At 39.2% G+C, this 23,674-nt stretch overlaps 2 gene segments (V, D, J or C); both read right to left on the bottom strand.

Annotated features, from left to right (window-relative positions):
• Positions 1-1,600: 1,600 nt before the first annotated feature.
• The window catches only part of LOC122438570, a 57,962-nt gene continuing 35,888 nt past the window's right edge, over positions 1,601-23,674 (bottom strand). Inside the window, 5 exon segments of the C gene segment in view lie at positions 1,601-2,206; positions 3,630-3,683; positions 4,577-4,636; positions 7,546-7,875; positions 12,892-12,949. Of these exon segments, the coding sequence occupies positions 2,064-2,206; positions 3,630-3,683; positions 4,577-4,636; positions 7,546-7,875; positions 12,892-12,949 (645 nt within the window).
• Positions 12,936-23,674, bottom strand: part of LOC122438571 — a 34,243-nt gene continuing 23,504 nt past the window's right edge. The window contains 1 exon segment of the V gene segment in view: positions 12,936-12,955. Coding sequence covers positions 12,951-12,955 — 5 coding nt within the window.

The raw sequence follows: 23,674 nt of genomic DNA, 5'->3' as shown, positions 1-23,674 counted from the left end.
TGACATATTCCTTTCCTGATTTGGAATCAGTCTGTTGTTCCATGTCCAGTTCTAACTGTTGCTTCCTGACCTGCCTACAGGAGGCAGGAAAGATGGTCTGGTATTCCCATCTCTTGAAGAATTTTCCACAGTTTGTTGGGATCCACACAGTCAAAGGCTTTGGAGTAGTCAATAAATATACATGATGTATATTTTTTGGAAGACACATAGTGGTCTTTTAGTTTATTTTTTAGCTTCTTACTGGGGACTAGGGTTCATTGGGGGCTGCAGTTAACGAACATAAATCTTAGTACATTTTGTTTCCTTAGGAAATTAATGAATGGATGTTAAGATCACTTTCCGAGTAAAGCACGTTCTACACTTGTGAGCTCTGTGATGGCCCCTTGCTGCGTGAGATCTGAGCTGGCAACGCTAGAACTGTTTCAGTTACTTGATGCCTCAACCCGGCTGCACATTAGGATTAATGAAGGAGAATTTTTTAAATGTGATGCCTGGCCTGTGATGTAGTTTGGACATCAGTGACTTTTTTCTTATACATTTATCAATCTATGTCTCTAATCATTTATTTATCACTATAATAAGAGAGCCACTGGTGTACTGAAAAAGGGAGCAGGTTTTGAAGTCAGGCAGACCTGGCCCAAGTGGACTCTGGCACTGCTCTGGGTTTACCTTTGGGCATATTTCGTAACCTCTCTGGGACCTCATCTTCTTATCGGTGAATTAGAGATGTTAAGTAACAAAATACAGGCTCGGAGGTCAGAGAAACCCGGTTCTAAATAACTATTACTTTAAAAGTAGATGTGATGAGCAGATAACCTCTTCCATCTGAAAACTGTGGCCTCTAACTGTACTTTCCTCCAAGGGTGCTTAGAGGATTAATGGAATTATCTGGGTGAACTGCAACAACTGAATCCCTGTTCCATCTACATCTAAACTGTCCATGGGGAATGAGATCAGAGAAAATTCTCAGTGCATTTGTGTAACTGTGAAGTCTACGGATTCTACAGTAGAGCTACCAACAGTAGATGCTAATGTGGCTTAGGGCTTGCGTGGACCATGCATCATGAACTTATCTACTTCACCTGCTCCAGGAGACAGGGCACTGTAACTTCATCACACAGAGAGTTCAAATCACTGCCTGGGGTCACACAGATGCTAACACAGACCCAGGGTTCAAATGCAGGCCCTCAGGGATTAGAGTCTGCATGCTTCACCTCCACCCGATGCCCCTCTGGTATCGGTGCAGTTCTCATGGGGTTAAGATGAGGATCAGGAGGCAGTGCCTAAGAGACACCAGCACAGATCTGAGCACACACTGAGAAAGTCATGCTGAGTGTCAGTCACCACAGGAATGTCCCGAACCAGTAAGTTTGAATCCGCTGACTTTAAAAGAGAAAGAACCCAGGCACCTTGCTTTGGCTATGGATCCCCTTGGGGCCAATGCCCCAAAGAAAGTGCCATAACCACCATGCCAGGGAAGGACTTAGAAATGTGTTGTTGATCATTATTACAACCAGGGCTGAATTTGATAGCTCGGTTGTCATGCTGTCTTTTACCTTGGTCAGATTTCGTAAAATTAAAGTACACACAGACAAAGACGGACTTTTGCGTTTTTCTTTTATTAATCGCGTCTATTATGAAATAGAAAGTACAGAATTCAAGTAGCAAAGCTGGCAGCCCCAGGGTGTGTGGCAGGGAGGGTCAGGGTCATGATCTGGGGGGAGGCGCTGAGGGAAGAGATGGGGAGCTGCCCGCTGTGTGCGCTGAGAAGGCGTGAAGACTCAGGAGCCCAGGGAGCTGATGAGGTTGTGGGGACAGCGAGGGGAGAGGCTGTCCGGACCCACCCTGGGTCCTGCCCCTGAGTAATGGCAGAATTTCTTGTTACAGAGTCAAACTGTCTGTTTGCCCAGTGGTTTGAAAAACTCTTACAAAATAAAGACATAATATAAAAATAACACATGAAATAACCCAAATCCAGAATAAAAACCAGGCTAGATTCTCAGCAGAGCTTTTAGAGACCGTAGATGATAAAGGAACGCTGATCCTCTTATGGGGCCCCTCTGTCATGAGCTCTTCTGACTGCCCCAGATGCCTGTTCCCCTGAACACACAGGAGGTGATGATGACAAAGTAGACCGTGCTCTTAATGAGGAGGAGGAGGTATGTGTAATAGGCAGAGGTATTCATGAGCTGCAGCTGCAGGGTATCTAGGAGAAGTCCTTTGATTAGTTGCCTGTTCTTCTGAAAGGTCAGTACACAGTGATGGGATGAGGTCACAATTGTTTATTTCTGACAACCTACTATAAAGTGACACCCCAGCATCACCAATCCCCACAGTCAACAAGGACCACCACTACCATCCCACCACCGCCAGAACGACTCAGAATCCAACTTAAAGTTCAAGTCAATCAACAACTTCTGCTAAATTCACTTAGAACCTTTCTAAATATTAAAAAGTAAGTCTGTGTTTTTAATAAATTAGTGCAGTGGGAAAAAAGAATTTTTGAGAGATTTTAGCATTTTCTTTGCCCTCACTATGTCTCTAAGTAATAAAAACAGCTAATCTTCATTAACCATGATCCAAATACCAGGCATTTATTCTGAGAGCTTTGTAAGCAAAGTGCTAATCTTACTTCATTTCGCAATAATTTATAAGATTGTTATTTTCGTTTCCATTTTACAAGTCAGTTGTGAATGGAGAGAATGAATTTGCCAGATGCCATACATTTAGAAAATACCAGAAACCGTATTTCATTCCTAGCAACTTGACTGTAAAGAACACACTCTTAACTGCTCTGGGGCCCTGCATCTCCACATGTGATAAATACCCCAGACAGGAAAAGTCTTAGCATAAACATCAAGTGGAATTGCTGATTTGGAAGCATCTGAGCCATTATATGTTGTGCATTAGTTAGATTCCTACAAAAGTTACAATCCATGAAGTTTTCTGGTGTTCACAGAGGGTGGATAGTGGGGTTTAGTAAAGAGAACATTGCATGCACAGAAAATGCATGCAAGATACAGCACAACACCTTCCATATAAGAAGATTTCAGTAAGTGTCTTTTCACGTATTAACTACTAGCACAACCAAAATACTAGAAGCAAAGGCATATCATGTTTCCCTGGTCGTTAGAAACAAAAGCCACACTAACAAATGAAATCCACTGTGTAAATGGTTCAGAATCTATCATGACAGTTTCTAATTTAGAGTCATCTCACACCAAAACCAGCATTTTATTGTGCTAAGATGACCCATAGGAAGTGATAACGTGTAGTAGGTAAGTCGTGTCCGACTCTTTTGAGACTCCATGGACTGTAGCCCACCAGGCTCCTCTGTCCATGGGATTTCCCAGGCAAGAATACTGGAGTGGGTGGCCACTTCTTTTTCCAGGGGATCTTCCCAACCCAGGGATTGAACCTGTGTCTCCTGCATTGGCAGGCAGATTCTTTATCACTGAGCCACCAAGCCCAAGAAATGATAGATTTACTTAAAATACCACTCCGTCTATTTCTGCAAATCCCAACAGTATAGCTTTTTTACCTTAAACCAAGTAAGTTCAAAAGTTAATTTTATATGGTGGAAAAAAGTGCTGTAGCTGACATAACAACAAAACTAAACAAAAACTTACTGTTTTCATCTTTCAGACATGCTTTTGTAGAATTTCCAGCAGGGGTTTGTTTTTCTAGAAGAAAGGAGAGCAAGTATTAGTTGATTGTGTATATCTATTTTTGACAGTGTGATATGTATATGCATATGCATGTGCATATAGACATCTATGTGCATGCTCCATTGCTGAGTCCTGTCCAATTCTTTGCTACCCCATGGACTGTAGCCCGTCAGATTCCTTGTCCGTGGGATTCTTCTGGAAAGAATACTAGAGTGGGTTGCTATTTTCTCCTCCAGGGGATTTTCCCGACCTAGGGATTGAACCCACATCTCCCAGATCTCCTGCATTTCCTGCACTGGCAGGTGGACTCCCTGCCACCCGGCCACCTAGGAAGCCATGGCTGCGGTTTAGTCACCAAGTCATGCCCAACTCTAGTGACCCCATTAACTACAGCCCACCAGGCTCCTCTGTTCATGGGGTTTTCCAGGCAAGAATACTGGAGTGGATTGCTACTTCCTTCTCCAGGGGATCTTGTTGACCCAGGGATCAAACTCAGGTCTCCTGCATTACAAGCAGATTCTTTATATTGGGAAGTCATATATGCATGTGTGTGTAGATATATATATGATATATATATATGATCAGATATATATATGATCAATTGTCCCTGCCTGTTATTTTAGTCTGTCTATATGTCTGTACATACATGTGTGTGTCTGTGGCTATATGTCTGTACACATATATGTATTCTCCTGATAGAATATATTTTCCTGACAGAAGAGGAGTCATTAAAAGTATAACAATGATGAGCCCCACAATTGCAGGTAATTGGTCTTTTTACTTTAAAGCCAGGTAGACTTCAAAAGGGAAATTCGTCAGAAAGCAATGCAGGAGATGCAGAAGATGTGGGATAAGAAGGAAAAAAAGACTGAAGCATGACATAAAGGCAAACATGGACAAAAACTTACCACTTTTATCCTTCAAACCATCATTTGGAGGTTTAGTAGTAGTGACAACTGAAGAGGCAACTACAAGAAATGAGAACAATTATTCGTCAATTTTTCATGCCTGTTATTTGGCAATGTGCGTTTGTGTTTATATATGTATTATTAAAACATATATAAGTAGATAATCTGCTGAGAAAGAAATACTCATTAAAAAATATGAGCCCTACAACCCAGGAAGAGTTGGTCTGATTCTGCATAATTCAGTAGATCAGTTCAACATCAAAACAAATTCATCCAATCCCAGAAAATAAAACAGAATCTCTTATTTGAAGGAATCTGGCTCCAGCAAATTTCCCATCAAGGAAAAATGAAAAACCAGCCACACCTTTCTACATCACTCATATCTCCAGCATCCGATACTCTTGCAGTTGTGGTATGTGTGGGAATAAAGAAAACAATACTAATACTAATAGCCATTGAGTAATAATAATTACTCAATGCCTGTGCCAGGCACTCGCTTACATACTGAACATGCAGTATGTCATTTAATCTCCCACTGACACTGGAGTGAGGTGTATTTTGGAGGATTCCATGTTACAAAGGAGGAAATAAGAATCAGATGGTAAGTAACTTGCTTAGAGTCATATCACTGATGGCAGAGTCAGAACTCTAAGGATCGTTGAGGGAGATTAAATGAGACAAAGCTGTGAAAAGTACTTCATAGAAATAATCCATAGAAATGCAGAAAAATTAATCTATAGACAGAAAACAGAATTCCATACCAAAAACAGCTTCCTTTCTTAAATATTTTTAGCAATGATGATTTTATTACAGGAGCTCAGCATTTCAGTGTGATTCCTTTGAGGACTAAAAAATAGGCCAAATCCCATTTATAGTCCTCTAGCTATAGAAAACCTAAGGGGAGGACTTCCCTGGTGGAGCAGTGGATAGGAATCTGCCTGCCAATGCGAGGGGCCTGGGTTTGATCCCTGGTCTAGGAAGATTCCACACACTGTGGAGCAACTGAGCCCAATCACCACACCTACTGAGCCTGCTCTCCCTAGAGCCCATGCTCCGCAACAAGAGAAAACACCATGATAAGCCTGTGCATTACAAGGAAGAGTAACCCCCACTCACTACAACTAGAGAAAAGCCCATGCACAACGACACAGACCCAGCACAGCCATAAAGAAATAAAATTATTAAAAAAGGAAAGACAATTTCGTAAAAAAAAAAAAAAAAACAAACCTGAGGTGAGAGTTGGGTTTATTTACAATTTTTAGAAAGACATCAAAGTGTTAGCCACTCAGCCGTGTCTGACACTTTGGAACCTCATGGACTTGTAGCCCACCAGGCTCCTCTGTCCATGGGACTCTCCAGGCAAGAACACTAGAGTGGGCTGCCATTCCCTTCTCCAGGTAAAAAGGAATACATGTAAGTGAAATATTTATTTGTATACATAATAGTTTGTTGGATGGGAAGAAAACAGTCACAATAGTCATTTTGGTTCCTCCTTAGAAATTTGCAGTAGAATGGCATTAACAGAAATGCCCTCTTAGCTTGGCTGCCATGAGTAGTCAATGGGAAACATTGCCTAGTCAATTAAGTGCCAAGTGAAACACATTATAAACTGGAATTTGTTTCCTTTACAATAATCATCACCATGAAACTTATTTTAATTCTCATTTTTCCCTGATCACCCAAAAAATAAAAATATAAGGACAATTAAGCCCATCGCTATATTAAACTAGCATTTTGCATATCTGCTTCCCTTCTTTTTCTTATGGTAAAACAAAAATTTAGGGTGATTTTGTAATCTTACTTTTAAAGAGTTTTAGGAAAGGATATAAAAATACAATGAATATATGAATAAATACATCTATGTCATGTTATCTAAAGCAAGTGTTTTCACTGACATTATTTCATTTGCTCTTCACAGCTCCAAGAAAAGACCAAAGCAAATGTTTGGACCTAATTTGATCACAGGACAAACTAAGGGTCAGAGAAGATAAAGACTTACTTCAGAAATTCAGATTGAAAAAAAAGAAAGAAATTCAGACAGGCACACAGCAAAACTGGCTGCACATGCTATGATCGGCTTGTTTCTCACTGTTTAAAAGGACTTCTGATTCCTTCATATGAGCCCTCTGGGACCTTTAGTCAGTGTGTTTATATGATGCAGGACTCTAAGTGACTTAGGACTTTTGAGTAATTATAGAAAGGACAGTAATTCACCTGAGTGTGTTCATCCAGACTCCCTTCAGGCCTGGCACGTGCTAGGCTTCAATGAAAGTTGGTGAGAGGCATTTTCCAATGGCAAGAAATATATTCATTATGTAGAATGTAAGTAACTCTGTGTACTCTAGCCTCACCCCGACTTTAATCACAAAATTTTACTCCAAGTGATATATAAAAAAATCCAAATCTTAGAAACCTAACACCATGGACCATAATAAATGTACAGTAGCCAAGTTACTCTGCTTTCTGTTGATCTGTACTCTGGCTTGCTCATAAGCACATCAATTGATGTTAAGACTCGTTTCTGGACTACCGTTTGAGTAAAGCAAGATTGAAATTAGATGACTTTGTTTGATGAATAGAACATTCATAAAAGACATACAATTATTCTTACTTCCTAATAAACTAAGATCTTCAACAGTGGAATCTCTTTTTGTGTGTTTATAGTGTGCTAAATTGTTAGGTGCTTCCATATATGTTGTTTGATTTAAACCATATAACAACCCCAAAATACTTCATTATGACCTTAATATTTTGGATGATAAAACTGAGGTTGATAAAGTTTAGGTAAACTTTTCTCTTTCTTTTTTGCATTTCAAACCCTAAACTTTTTTTTTTTTAATTCTGTAAGGAAATAGCTTGAAATTTAAGAAAGATTTGCATTTGTTTTTCATTAATGCTTGATAGAAGAGGTGGAGTATCCATTTGAAAAATTGTTCTAGGAGGTTATACTTATATTTCTATTCACATACCTTCATTCACTGATGGAAAAAGAATCTCTTGATTTCTGTCTCTTTTATTTTTCTCATGTTTGACAATACACATGTGTTCTTTATCCATGGAGTTTCCCGACACGGTCAGCCAGCTGAACTTCATGTATGTGTCATCAGTCTTCATGGTATTTCCCTGCTGGGATGGCAAAACTCTGTTGCCACTTTTTTCTCTCCAATAAACCTTAATAACATGAGGGAAAAATTTCTCCAGAAGACAAAGATATGTTCCAGTCTTATCATGCTTGATTTCAGTAATCGAAGGAAGAAACATAGTGGGCTTGGGGGACATGTCTATATCAAGGTCTCTATCTGTAGGAGAAAATGAAATAGTAATTAAAAAGAGTTACTTCACAAACACAAATGTTGGTGTGATTTGGAACAATCTAGCAAGTGCTAAGAGGAAGAAAATTTGTCATTGAATTATAGCCTGGTTGTTCATCCACAGTAGGTGGTGAGGTATGTTTTATTGTTCTTATTTTCAATGGGAAGAGAGGTTCAAGACATCGTAAAATTTAAAAGTCCCCGCTAATATGTAACAGAGGCTGGAATAACGTTTACATTTGTTCTTTCTCCACATGTTACAATGGGGTATGACTTTTAACTGCCCATATCAAATGCTTCCAGCCTTCATGAACACATTTATTATTTAAAAATCTATTTTATTCTATTATAATGGAAACTGTTTTAGGGTGAATGGGAGTGCGTGGTGGGAATAGGTTGAGGGAGAAGACCAGGTAACTATGAAAATGTCTCTATAGGACATATTAAAAAACATATTTATAACTCATTTTTCTTATCAAGTGGGAAAAATATGCTAAGGAGAGACAAATATCTCCAAATTCAATTTTTTGCAGTGAGTGGACAGTAAGATAACTTTCCATTTGAGGAGTTAAAAATACAGCTGTATTCTCTGGAGAATTTTAATTCAGTCAGCGTTCTTGTCTGCAAACAACTCCCTACTGCATACAATTCTCCCTTAACATTTGAATTGAGTGTAGGTACACATATACATTCCCTATCATATGCCAAGACAATGTACCAAATATGATAGCTACACACTATCTCATTCAACTTTTATACAACCCCTACTGGGTATATATTATTATCCCACTTTATGGATTAGGATACTGAGGCCAGAAAATAATTACCCAGATTCACATAAGCAGTAAGTACTGTACCTGAAATTCCAAGTCAACCTGATTCCAAAGTTTTCTTTGAAAACAACCCTTCCACTTCAGAAAAGGAAATGTGTCAACTCACAAAACTTACTTATAATAACAAATTTAAACCTTGGGCCAAACACTTTCAAGATGACTGCACACTTTATACATGAATCCTTAGTAGTAGTCCTCATGTACACAAGACAAATCCTATTAGGTTACTTGCACAATGTTTTTCCATGGTGCCCTTTACAAACAGGGATTTGTTTTAAAATTCTTCCTAAGAGTTCTACATTTAATCCCCTTTCACATTCCCATTTTTTCCTAAACATTCTTAACCATATGTTTTTCCTTGAATTGTTTCTTGCCTTCCCCAATTCCCTTGAAAAAAATTGCTTTCTCCTGCTATCTACCTACGACAAAAATTTTATTCCATTAACAAATATTTTTCTATAATAATTTCAAAATTATTCAACCCATATGGAAATTGTTAAACTAATTTAGCTTCTCTGACTTCTTCAAATCCTAGGGAAACTATGGTGGCCTTCAGTTCAAGAGACCAGGCTTCTGATCCTGCTTCATTTTCCTTATAAGTTCTGTGACTGAGCCAATTGGGTCAATTAAAGCCTTTGATGCTTTATTTATTTGAAAATGAAGATGTTCATGTAAATCCCTGCCAATTAACTTTGAACTCTGGTTCCCTTGATTGCAATTCTACTGTGCTCTCAACTGCCTGAAATCCTCAACTCCATCATCACAGGAAACATGCCTTTCACAAACCAAATTGATGGAAAATTACTAGTCTTGTCTTAGCCACTGTATTTCCAGGGTTAAAAAAATCAAAAGGAACATTGGTTAAAACCTAATATATGCAGTTACTATATGAAACTGTTTCACTTGTTTTGTACAAAACAAATGGCATTCCCCCCAATCAAGACCACAATTGATTTTGGCTCCAAGCTTTGACTAGAAATTTTAGCCTTGAATTGACTTCTATCCAGCTCCTGAACAGAGTTCAACTTGTGAGTCCTTGCAGTGGGCCTTCAAGACAGGATGACTAGAGAAATGGCAGGATACCTGGTCCTCAGATTCTCCTAGAGTCATATTGCATCACGAAAACCTTCCCTGCCTGACCCTCTCTGCAGGGTCATCTCTGAATGACATTAAACTTTATGATGTTTGTAACATTGATGCCCTGGAAGCAAGAACTGGATTTATTTAAAGACCATTTCTTCCAATTCATATAACAGATGTTGAAGCCAATGTCCCCCTTTTACTTCATTTTTAAAAAACTCCTGCGTTGATATCTCTTTCTAATATTATTTTAACATACCTTGTTGGAAAATTTGGTGTGCTTCTTTATCACTTAATTAAAAATATTATTCCACTACATTTTTTCAACTTTTAAAATTTTTAATCACTTGTTTATAGAGATAGAACATACACATATCTCTCCTATCTCTGAGAATGAACTCTTACCCTGTGCTTCCTGCCAGGTCTTCACAGGCCTTTTTCCTTCTACTTTCCTGAGTACCTTTGATTTTCTATTCCTATTTTTGCCCTGCTTGAACCTGTGTGTGTGTGTGTTTAAATATTTATTTATTCGAATGTACCAGGTCTCTAGTTGTGGCACACAGGCTCTTCTTTGCCGCATGTAGGATCTAGCTCCCTGATAAGAGAATGAACCCAGGCTCCCGCACAGGGAATTCAGAGACCCAGCCACTGGTCCAGCAGGGAAGTCCCTGTATGTGTGTTTTTATCTTAGGTCTTCTCAAATGGAGGTTGGAAACAAGCAACATATAAAATGACAAATATCGTGTGTCTTTTTCTGCCCTGGGTTTTAATAATTTAGTAAGTTCTAACTCCAACAGAGCGTGAGGAATCAGATAACGTGTTTACAAATCCTAGTTCTGTGAGATAGATGCAAAACATACAGAATTGCATCTGTTTTGAATTTGTGTCCACTTTTTTCAATATTTACATAAATATATGGAGAAATTGATTCTGGTACCATGACACAGAGGTGACTTTCAGCAAACCACGTAAGGTATGAATGTGTCAAGAACTGAAGAACTGTCCCTTCTCTCTCTGGGCTGCTTGGATTACCTCTGTTTCCATCTCACATCCATTGGGAGTAGGGTTCCATCTTTTCTCACTATTTTGCCTGAATCTTTTTAAATCTGCTTTCAAAAAGGGTTTTCAGTATAAAGTCAGTTCTTGGTCAAGAATGTCACTTAGAGTAAATATGTCTTTAACTACCAAAGAGGAGCAGAAGCATTGTTTTCACACATGAGAGTAAAGTAAATTATAATCTACTAAGTAGTCAATTAAAGCACTCATTTTAAAGGTCAGGCTGAGTGCTCATTCACTCAGTTGTGTCTGACTCTTGGAGACCCTTTGGACTGCAGCCTGCCAGGCTCCTCTGACCATGGGTTTTTCAGGTGAGAATACTGGAAAAGGTCAGGCTATGGAACAGTAAATACTCAGGATGTAAAAACATGACTTAAGTGTTTTGAACATCAATAACAGTTCAGATCATGCACTTTGGAATAGACAAATCCCTATTGAATCCTAAACTTTGCAATGTATCTTGTCAGGTGAATTTACACTAGTAACTGAGGTTCTTGAAACCTCAGTGTCCTTATATATGAACTGGGAATAAGATGATTCCTGTTGAGGAATGAGATACGGCACTGAAATTTCTTTTGCTGTCTGATTCTCAGCAAATAGCAGTTGATACTAAAATTCTCTTTAGTGGGATGACTTAAGGACATTTCATTAAATTCTTCCACCAGATAAAATATAAGAGTTTTATAAGCTAATACTATTACGTCAATTGAGAAAGAAACAAGTCCATCAATCCAAAATCAGCCATCTGTCTAGCAGCCACGGATCATAGAATATGGGTCCCAATCAAGCCAGAATCTATAAAGCTCAACTGGTAGAATAGAAGCTGTTTGAGTGTTGGGACTTGCTCTATCTTTGTCTAGCTTACTCTTTTATCTCCATCAGCCAACACAGAAACTGCCCTCAATAAATAAATGCTAAGAGAATGCGCAGATGAGGATGTTCAACCATGTAAACTATTTCCATGGACTTTGGAGCTGACATGGCTCATAAGTGAGGGAGTAAAAGTCTCTGGTCATGTCTGATTCTTTGCAACCCCATGGACTATAGCCCACCAGGTTCCTCTGTCCATGAAATTCTCCAGACTAGAATGCTGGAGTGGGTAGCCATTCCCTTCTTCAGGGGATCTTCTTCACCCAGGGATCAAACCCAGGTCTCCAGCATCACGGGCAGATTCTTTGCCATCTGAGCCACCAGGGAAGACAGGGCTCATTGAGCTCACAAATTCCATGAAACTGATCCATATCCAGGAAATGTAACAAGAGATGTGACTGCATGAATTTCAACTGATCTCAGCCTCCCTCTAAGAAGCTACAGTAATAAGAAATGGGATTTACCTATGTTCTATAGTCATTTACTATAAGAATTTTTATGTACAGATTTTAGGGATGAGATGAAAACCGATAATGTAATTTTGTGAAATATTGGGAGACAAGGACACTGTGTTTTATCTCAAACTGTAGAGAAGAAATAATTAAGAAAAGTGATTCTCACTTAATAGATTGTCTAGAATCGATTCAATAGCTTATACCGATGTAATGACATAATATGTTAATGGTGTAAGAATACTGACACATAAACAAAACAATAAAAAAGACAAGGCCCTCAAATATTTTACTATCTAATCTGAGTCTGTTTTAATAGTTTATGTTTGTGTGTGTGTATTTTCAAAGAAAAATCCCATTCTGTTTTTGAGGAGAGAAAAAATCATTTACAAAGTAATTGAGTTTCCATGTACAGTGACCAGTACCTGCGGAATTGTTCATATGCTAAGACCAAGCATGTGGCAGTTAGATAAAGTGAATACTTTAGATCCTTGGGTCAAGAAGATACCCTGGAGAAGGAAATGGCAACCCACTTCAGAATTTTTGCCTGCGGAATCCCATGGACAGAGGAGCCTGGCAGGCTATAGTCCACAGGGTCATAAAGAGGCGGACATGACTAAAGCGACTTAACACACAACACAGATTGTTTTCTCTAAAAAAAACACCTGTCACTTTCCCGTAACTAAGGAAAAAAAGAGAAAAACATTACTTACCAGGGGCAGCTACTATAAGCTCAGTTGCTTTTCCAAATATCTTCTTCCAACCTGCGCTGTCACACTGGTTGAAGCTCCTACAATAATCTTAGCCTTCTCCTAACTCCATGTCACGACTGGAAGTTAAAAATTTTGTACTGGAAATACAATCTTCTGGATTCTTTTGAAAGTCCTTAAACATACGTTTTATGGTATCTGGTGTTTTACTAACTTTCCTCAGACAAAAGGACCCAAATATCTGCTTTCCATGGAGGAGAAATCATTGAAGACACTGATGAAAGATGAAAGGAATAAAAACAGGAAAAGAAGAGTTCACCACCAACGGGTTAACCACCTGCCTTCCTAAATTTCCAGTAATAGTATTCAAAGAATTAAGCCTTTTTTTTTTTTTTTAATTTCCAGGTGTTCAAATCTGTTGAAACTGCTCAGAGTTTGCATCAAAGAAAGACCCTTCTCTTCTCACAAACACCAAAACTTGTCCCTTAGGGATTTGGGGCTATATTGTTGAAAGGAAGAAACTCTTCAGTCACTGAAAATGCAAATACTCCATCACAAGTGTACTTGTAAAATGTGAACAAAGTTCTCCATTCACTGGGTAACATTCTTTACCATGGCAACACAAGATAAGAGAATAAGTTCTGTGATGAGTTATTGTTTTTTTCCCTAGGATAAAAGAAGAAATTTGTAGAATTTTCTCTCCTTTGAAATAATAGATTCCTTATTGAAACTAAAACTTGAAAATAATATCCATTTCTCTGATATGTTGTAAGAAGACTCTTGGAGACTGTTTTGTAATCTGGAGATACTCATCTTGGATCAGGGTAAAAAAAGGTTGTCAGAGGCATCTGGGTGCTCCTCTGAGCACAGATGAGCTGGCCATCCTCCAGGACCCACACAACACAGGTTGAGTATCCCTCTGTCCATGCCAGATCCACCTGGTTGGTCCTAGCCTAAGTCCTATTAACAAACAGTGCCTTTGCCCTGAGAATGAAAATAGAAGGTCACAGTAACAACTGTCCATTCATAGTAGCTGAGCCCCTAACACACAGGAGAAGATGAGAGATCTGGGTGAATATTTTGTTTAGAAACCTTTCTTTAATTGAAAATTGAGTTATTACTATTAATACTTTGAGTTGTCAAATACCATTTGGACCTATTGAGATCTCAGTGGTATCTGAGGTACCACTCAGTACCTCTCTGGTAGCTTGTACTCTGTTTTTCCTTATTCTAGACCATGAATCAAATTATCAGGAGCTTTAGGAGTTGCCTATTTTTCAAAATCATGAAAGCTTTACCAATAAAATGCAAAAGAGTAAGTAAAGAGTTATACAATCATTTGTCAAATTTATAAGAAAATTCCAAAGCTATAAGAAGAAAGAGTATAAGGTTTTATAAGAGCATAAAATTAAACCTGAATAAATAAAGAGACATCAAATTTGTGTGAGAAAAACTAAATATCATAAAGATACTGATCTTTCCTAAATTCACATTTATGAAGTTACTACAATTCTTATGAGAATTAAGAAAACATTTTATTTTTTGTTCTATGGTATAAGGGTTCAGGGTTAGCTAGTTAAATAACATCAAATATGAAATTACTAAAAATTATTTTTAAGAATAATATTGAATAGACATTTGGCCTAGCAGGTCTAAATCCTTATTGCAAAGTTGCTGACATAATGTGATAATGGTGTATGAATACTGAGACATAAACGAAACAGAAATCCTCTAGCAAATACTCCAAGTATCAGTTCAGTTCAGTTCAGTTGCTCAGTCGTGTCCAACTCTTTGCGACCCCATGAACCACAGCATGCCAGGCCTCCCTGTCCATCACCAGCTCCCAGAGTTTACCCAAACCCATGTCCATTGAGTTGGTGATACCATCCAACCATCTCATCCTCTGTCGTCCCCTTCTCCTCCTGCCCTCAATCTTTCCCAGCATCAAGGTCTTTTCAAATGAGTCAGCTCTTCGCATCAGGTGGCCTAAGTATTGGAGTTTCAGCTTCAACATCAGTCCTTCCAATGAACACCCAGGACTGATCTCCTTCAGGATGGACTGGTTGGATCTCCTTGCAGTCCAAGGGACTCTCAAGAGTCTTCTCCAACACCACAGTTCAAAAGCATATGTTGATATAAAAATATGGTAAGTCATTTTTAAATTATAGGGAAACGTAAAGATTATCTTAAAACTAAATTAGGGTGATTGATTATCTGTTGGGAAAACAGAAATAGTTTTCTACCAAACACAATATAAGTGAAGTTCATATTAAACAATGTCTAGAGAGGTGAAACTCTTAATATGTTGGCCACCAGAGTGAAGAACTGACTCACTGGAAAAGACCCTGATGCTGGGAAAGATTGAAGGCAGGAGGAGAAGGGGACAACAGAGGATGAGATGGTTGGATGGCATCACCTACTCAATGGACATGAATTTGAGCAAGCTCCAGAAGTTGATGATGGACAGGGAAGCCTGGTGTGCTGCAATCCATGGGGTCACAAAGAGTCGGACATGTCTGAGCGACTGAACTGAGCCGAGAGATGTGAGTTAAAAGGAACAAGTAGAAACCTAATTGACTCCTTGGGTAGGGAAACTTTGAATAGAAAGAAAACAGGAGACATCCTTACTTAATAGTTATTTTTTAAGAAGTAGGAATGTGAGCAATTTTTACAGCATTTTCATATATATATTTTTAGAAAAGAATGAATAAGGAGGAGATACTGATGGTGGTAGGGAGGAAAGTGATATGATCAGATCTGTGCTTTAGGAAGAAAAAGCAGGAAGGTTGGTGTCAGAAGAGCAATCCCTGGGAAGCAGACACATTTCAGAGATGATCACCACGAGCTACTGAGAGGTCTCTGAGGACCCAGGTTACTGTAGTGACAGTGGGGATGTGTAGAAGGACTGGTGCAATAAATATTAACAGGTTTGACAGAGTTTCTAAGGAATTCACAAGAGATAAATAAAATGACCATTAGCAAGGTTGAAAGTAAAGAAAAAGATGTTTTAACATCCTGGGACACAGTCTGTGTGGTGAAGCTTCATGGTCAAGGTTGTGGGGCAGCTACACACATCCTTGTCTTTCAGGGAAATTCCTACCCATTTCAAAGAAATCAGGGGCAAGTAAGGAGCTGGGTGTAAATATTCTGTTTTTTCCTGTGCCAACCAGATATAGGATAATCGAAAAGTCAGGTTGCTATTTTCCAAATATCTGTCCCTCCAGGATAGAAAACCTAATTACAGAAGCTATTTATGATCCTTCTTATTGGTTCGACCATGCCAAATGTGACACATGTCAACCCTCTCATTTTTCGTCTACATATTGACTTGGATCTTCTGGCTCCACAAAGCATTCTCGATGGCCCATTAATTTCTGACTATAGGAAATGAACAAATCATTAGTTTAATTTGATATTTCCTTTGAGGTACATAGTAAATAGCACAGTGCAACTCCTATCATTATTTTCTAAATATGTGAGCTGTTATATTGCTTAATCATGTTTTATCTGAAAGATAGGAATTCTTTCTGTTCCAACCATTTTCATCAAAGGATCAATTTTCCTACCTGGATACATTTACAAGAACACATGCTGCATCTCTGTGATCAGAGACCACCCTGACTCCCCCGCTTCTCTTCTCTATCCTTTCATTACTTCTTGTTGGTTCTGGGTAGAGTGTAAGGAAAAGCGTAAGTTTAAATGACATTTATACTTGGCTTCAAACTGCGTCTCTTCTGATTCAATGCCTTTGTGATCTTGGATGCTACAGAGTTTCTCTGAATCCCAAGCTCATCATGCATTAGGGGTAAGGGAGGATATGATAGTACCTAAGTCAGAAAAATGATGTCAAGTTCAGGTCTGGAAATTCCTTGTTGCTCAGCCATTGCCAAGTGTTCCCAGCAGCCACAGAGGAAGCACAGGGTAACGGGGCCATCTCAGCCAAGGCTGCAGTTTTGTCTTCAACTGTCTGAACTGCAAGTGGCTCCTGGGAGGAAGACTCCTATCTGCTTCATCTGTATATTCTTTACATAGAGGCCAGGCCACAGATAACAGTTACAAGCACTGACAGTTATTGAACTCACACTATGTGACAAGCATGGGTCTAAGTTCTTTACATGGATTGACCCAATGAATTGTCCAGAAACCCTCCAAGGTGGGAACACTTATTACAACCCTTTAACTGAGGGAGAGATTGAATCTGAGAATGTTGAACAGGGTAATTGTGTGTCCTGTGTCGGGGCACCTATGCATATTAGAAAAAAATGGGCATTTGAGATGGAAAGGGACATGCTTCATCACAATTTTTGAACAGCACACAATAAGTCCATAAGACTTTGTACAGATGCCTCCAAAAATCCTTGATTCACTTTTGAATTTTTTTTCAATATGGCGGCCACCTCCTCCATGAATCTATCCTCTCCCAACTCGGGCACAATGACCTCCTTGCCACCATACACCCTAAATTTCAGGTTCTCATCACTAAAGGTCTTTCATTTCTGAGCAGGTCTCAGGCTGCTAGCAGTGAGGTCTGGTGTGTGTCCAAAAGAATTCCAGTGAAGAACTCCAGTCAAGCCAACCTCTCAATTCAGTCCCCATGATTGAGCCGGAAATCGTTTACTCTTTTCCATGACCTGTGACAAATACTTCTGTCTTTCCCAGCAGGGTAGATGAGGCAATGAAACCCCAATGCAGTAATCAAAGGGCATCTTAGTGTTTCATCTTGATGATTTTCTGTTGCTCAAAAGATTTGTCATGTCTTTTTGCCTTGAAAAAAATTCCTAGAACTCAGAAGTCAGGAAAATTTCATTGCATAAAAAGTCCCTCTGCAGAGAATTCTCTACAATTTCCCAATACACAAAATTTCAATGTAAAGCAGGTCAGGGAAATAAATATGCAGAATAAAACCTAAACAATATTAGAAAAATATAAATGACAATAAGTTTATGCTTCAGTCTTTTTTAAAGTTGTAAAATAGTTAAAATACATGGTCCCTGGTAGAGAACCAAGTTAAAGTTGGTTTGTTTACTATCCAATTCCTTTTTCCCTGCAATTACAGAAATAAGAAGAACCTGAAACTTGACCTGTAGTTGTGGGATTCTCAAGCAAAAATATGACGACCTGGGAAAGCAGGGAAATCCAAGGTGCAGCAAGACAGGAAGGGTTTTGGGCTAGGAACAAGCCCATGAGTACCATTCTGGAATACATTTCTGTGTCAGGCTGGGAACCTGTCCATTTCAGAGAGAAGTGTGTCACTTTATCTGTTACCACCAGGGCAGCAGTTCTTAAAAATCATTTTGAATAAGAATCAGCTATGGGGTCTATTGAAAAACACACATTTTCAGCCTTCATTCCAATGTTTGTATTAATGGTATTGGGTATCACCTAGAATTAGCACTTTTATTCCAACTCAGGTGCTTCTGATGCAAGTTGTTGGTGGACCACAGTTTAAGAAACACTGCTCTGATAGAAACTTGGAGGATCCAATACACAGGAGATCACATACATGTGAATCTAGCATTTCTGTTCCTGCTAAGTTGCTTCAGTCATGTCCAACTCTTTGCAACCCTATGGACCGAAGCCCGCCAAGCTTCTCTGTCCATGGAATTCTCCAGGCAAGAACACTGGAGTGGGTTGCCATGCCCTCCTCCAGGGGATCTTCCCGACTCAGGGACTGAAGCCGGGTCTCCTGCAGCTCCTGAATTACAGGTGGATTCTTTACAGCTGAGCCACCAGGAATTTCACATCCTTAAGTCTAGCCCAATAAGAAAGCCATACTCCTTTCATGTATACTTTTCAGCTGAAAGAGATACTATTCATTGTCTAATGGTTCACCCAAAGCATTCTTGAAGATGAATTACTGAAAAAAAAAACTAATCTGATAAATCTCATTCCAGTTTGGGACTTGGCCACATCAATGTAGAGGGTAGGGGTGGAAAGAACCCCTAGCTTGACTTGTTTAATACAGAACAGTTCTGGTTATGGGCTGAATTCAAAAGAAAGTGAAAGAAGAGTACAATGGTTGACATTGTTACACAAATCACTGTTTTCCTACCCTTTCACTATGTCAGCCATGCCCTGATTGGTTTTATGAGGAAAATATCATTTTGTCCAAGAGAAATATGATACCAGTTTGAGGTTCAGGAAGTTCAAGTTTTCATTTTCATCTTTTCTTACTCTTCATACTCCTAAATATTGAAGATGCTTCATTCCCAGTCATTTTCTCTGGATAATGATCAGATAAATGATTTGGTATAGCTAGGTTTTTCTTTTTTTTTTTTTTAATGTTTGTGGTTTTTATTTTTTTTTAAAAACTTATTTACTTTCTGCATCGGGTCTTACTTGCAACATGCAGGATCTCTGTTGCATCATGTGGGGTCTTCCCTTGTGGCACAGGAACTTCTAGTTGTGGAATAGAGTCTTCAAAACATGCAGGTGTAGTTGCTCCAGAACACAAGTGCCCTGCATTCCAAGGCAGATCCTTAAACACTGGACCACAGTGTGGTTCCCAACCTTTCCAAGCTCTCCTAAATATTTCTCCTAAATATTTCGATTAACAGATCGATCCTATGTGCTCTGTCTGCTAAAGAGGAGGTTGAATAGACTCCACCAGCTCCTACGGGAGTTAAAAGAAGATGAGGCCTGACAGCTGCTTGCCTCAGGCATGAAAATGAAAGCCTGCTTTTAGAAAAAACTGTGGCTTTGGTGCAGGGGGGTGAGTAACAATTGAATAAAGTGTTGGGGGATGGGGCGATGAGCTCAGGATTTCACTTTGTTCAGAGTGAAGAGAACTGGCATTGACAGCAGGAAGTGAGGCAGGGGTTGGTCTATCTTGTGTACCCAGGCTGTTTTTTGGCAGCGACAAGCAAAATTTCAGTGCAGTGTAAAGGTAGGCTGAACCAATGTGCTTCTCCCAGACAGCGCAGCGGTACACGCCAGAATCACTTTCTTGAAGATTTGAGATTACAAATTTATACATCTTGTCTGTGCCTTCATAGCTATGGTATTTCCCTGGACTGATTCCTGGTTCCAACACAACCTTTGAGGAAGAGACAGCATAATAGAGAAGGCGTCGGGGTACAGTTCCCTCCTGGAATTTGTACCAGTGGATATATTGGATGCTTTGTGTAGGAAGATCACAAGGGATTACAGCAGAGGACCCAGTTGCCCTGGTGATTGACATCCTGTCGTCTTCCATGTTGGAAGATACCTGAGTGACTGCAATGGGAAAAGCAACAAAAAATCCTGAGGAAGAGGAAACAGCATTTCTTAGTATGACCCCCTCCCACCACCACCGCACCACACACACACACACACACACACACACACAAACACACTATTGCCAAAAAATACAGAAAAATCCCAGGAGCATCCAGGCAACACACTCACCAAGAGCCAGGAACACCAGAAGCAGCACTGGGGCCCGCAGCATGGCTGGGACAATAGCGAGACTTGGTTCCCAGCAGATATAACAGGCAGGGAAGTTAGCAAGGATCTCTCTTAAAGGCCACCAGGCTGAGCCCAGAAGGGGTGGGTGCTGGGGGAGGCGGGCAAAGGAGCCCCGCCTCTCTACACCAACCCCTTTCTTGAGGGCCCCCTCTGGCAGGCTGGGAGCAGCCATGTCCCCCACAGGAGAAGAGAAGCCTGAGCTGTGAGAGCTCAGAACTGCAAGCAGAGGGATCAGGTGGGGGGTGGATGGGGAAACACGGACAAAGCTTGCCTGTTGCCTAGTGGAGTGAGCAGACCTGAATGGGCTTAAGTTCCCTGCAGCTCAGGCTGCTGCCGTGGTCTTGTCCAGTGACGAAACGTCTATAGTCTTTCCCCGATCTACCTTTCCTCTTTACCTGTAAGCAAAGTTTGAGACAACAAACAGCAAATCCAATAAGAACTGACCTGCTTTATTAAAATTAAGATTATAATGTTGGTCTGCATTTGACTCTCTATAGTAAAGGGATATGTGTGTGTGAGTGTGTCTGCGTTACAAATCATTCTGATAGAGAGTGTATGTTCATCCCAAAGTAAAAAGCCACCTCACATTGGGTTTCCAGATTTCTCAAAAAACAAAAATAAAAGCAAGAAGCTTTGCAGTATTTGGAACAAACTTAAACTAAAAATAATATTTTGTTTACCTGAAATTCAGGGAAATGCAAATCAAACCAACCATGAGATTTCACCTCACTCCTGTCAGAATGGCTAATATCAACAAGGCTGGAAATAACAAGTGTTAAAGATGTGGAGAAAAGAGAAGACTTGTGCACTGTTGGTGGGAATGTAAACTGGTGTAGTCACTATGGAAAACAGTAGGGATCTTCCTCCATAAGTTAGAAATGGAACTACCACATGATCCAACAATTTCACTTGAGTGTTTATCTATAGAAAACAAAAACACTAAGAGATACCAGCACCTCTATGTTCATTTTTTATAACAACCAAGACACAAAAACAACCTAAGTGCCAAAAACCAGATGGACAGATAAACTAGGTGTGGTATATATGTACATATATATGGTATATATGTGTGTTGTATACATACATATATATATATATATATATATATATAAAGAGAGAGAGAGAGAGAGATAATTACCATTTTGTGCCCTAATTATCTGATGGATTTAGAGAGCTCTACTGGAGTGTTCTGGAGCTTCTGAGATGACAGATGTCTCCTTTTTGAAAGTTGAAATGAGGACACCCACTGCTGATATTATTGAATGGCTAGTAAAGAATTTATTGATTCACAGACATGGTATCATGTCCACACATATATACATACAGAAGACGGAATCCATGTGCATCCAGGTCTGATAATATCGTTCAGTCCCTTCCAAACATCAAAGGAAATATTACAGTCTCACAAATATGAGCATATAAACATACAGTCAATTATAAAAGCAGTAACTCTGCTTAAATATTTAACCAAGAAGGGAAAGAGTAGATCTTACAATTTTATCTTATAAGAAAAAAGTAATCTGTAACTATATACAGTGAGGGATATTGAAAATGTGGTGACCATTTCAATATATATAAAATATCAAATTTCTATCTTGTATAATTGAGAATAATATAATATTTTATGTCAGTTTTATTTTAAAATTATGTTTTTAAAAAAGGGAGAAAAGTGGTGGACTGAATGGAGTATCTGGGCAGCAGGCATAGGGCAAGAGAGCCGGCAGAAGCAGCCAGTTGCAGCAAACAGGAGCCCCGCCCTGAATGCATGGTTCCCAAGACAATCCAGCCTCTTTTCCACAACAGTGTTCAGACATAAAGCAAAAATGTGGGCATGTGAAGAGTATGATCTTTTTGTAAAATGCTTTAAAGTAAATTCTTGGGTGACCTCATCCTTGGTCTCTTCAGTGTCTATCTCATGGCTCATGTTTGCCATGTTTATGTTTGATACATAAACTGCTATAAAAATACAGAGTGAAATGTAGCTTTTTGCTTTTCACATTGCATCTCAAATTTTTGGGGGGGATCTGTCTTTTTCAGCATGAAAAAAAAACCATAATTGAGGGAGTTCCAAAAGGGAGGGGTTATATGTATACCTATGGCTGATTCATGTTGAGGTTTGACAGAAAACAACAAAATTCTGTAAAGCAATTATCTTTCAATAAAAAATTAATTAATTAATTTAAAAAATGTAATTGAAAGTCACCAGAAGGGAAAAAACTGAAGATGGTGTCTCCTTTTTGAAAGTTGAAATGAGGACACCCACTGCTGATATTATTGAATGGCTAGTAAAGAATTTATTGATTCACAGACATGGTATCATGTCCACACATATATACATACACCTGACTGTGGCTGGTAAAATAATGTTAAGGTCCACCCTATATTCAGTGAGACTGAGTGATCTCTTAATGAAAAGTTGGAGAAGTCTTGTGTTGTGTTCCTGATCAAAAAAACCTCTTAATAAATTCGAGTAGAATTTATTTGTAAGCAAAATCTCTTTCTGTTTTGGTTTGCAGAAGGTAATTCTTGTTTCATGTCTCAGATTTCTTTTTATGTTTTTCAACACCTTACATTTCTTTTCTGGTTTTTAGCTCATGCACATGCACTATTTGTACTATTGTAAAAAGTAATACTGAGCATATCAAAATGATTAGTTTTGTTTTTCTTATTTTGCATTACGTATTTGGCCTGAAGTACTAGGATCACAAGAAGACATGATGGATTGTGAATATATATAAAAGGTACCAGACATTTTATATTATGTATCATAAAATAATAGTTTTCTCACAGATAAAGCCCCTAAAATAGTCTGAGTACTCTTATTTTGAACCCACGCTATGAAATCATTTTCCCTTGTGTTTAGCTTTGAACCCACACTATGAAATCATTTTCCCTTGCGTTTAGCTAGTTTGAATTCAAATGAACTCAATTATATTTTGAGTTGCTTTTGTAAAGCAGAAATATTCAATGCAATGCTTCATGGGAAGGCAGCATGTCTGTCAGTTTCCTTTCATTATGTACCATCATTCAAGTAAAATCCAACGGCATGAAGGAAATGGTCTGGCTTGGGGGGAAACTGGTCATATATGTGGATCTAATCAACTCCATCCATGCTTGGTCTAAGAATGGGCCGCAGGACAGAAATGCAAAAATGGAGGCTCCCTGGGAGGCTGGGGTCTAACCAGGGAGAGCTCCTTACATGGAGAACATGCTGGGTCTGGCCTTGGACAGAAACCTCAAGAATTCAGTGGTGTCATCACAATGATTTGTCCTGTGTCAGGAGTGGACTCGTGTCTACAGCACGACCACAGATGGGGCCTGAGCTGGACATCAGGGTGTG

This window comes from Cervus canadensis, chromosome 3, assembly GCF_019320065.1.
Source record: "Cervus canadensis isolate Bull #8, Minnesota chromosome 3, ASM1932006v1, whole genome shotgun sequence".
In the NCBI taxonomy this organism is placed as follows: Eukaryota; Metazoa; Chordata; class Mammalia; order Artiodactyla; family Cervidae; genus Cervus; species Cervus canadensis.
This window is presented reverse-complemented; position numbering and strand designations above follow the sequence as displayed.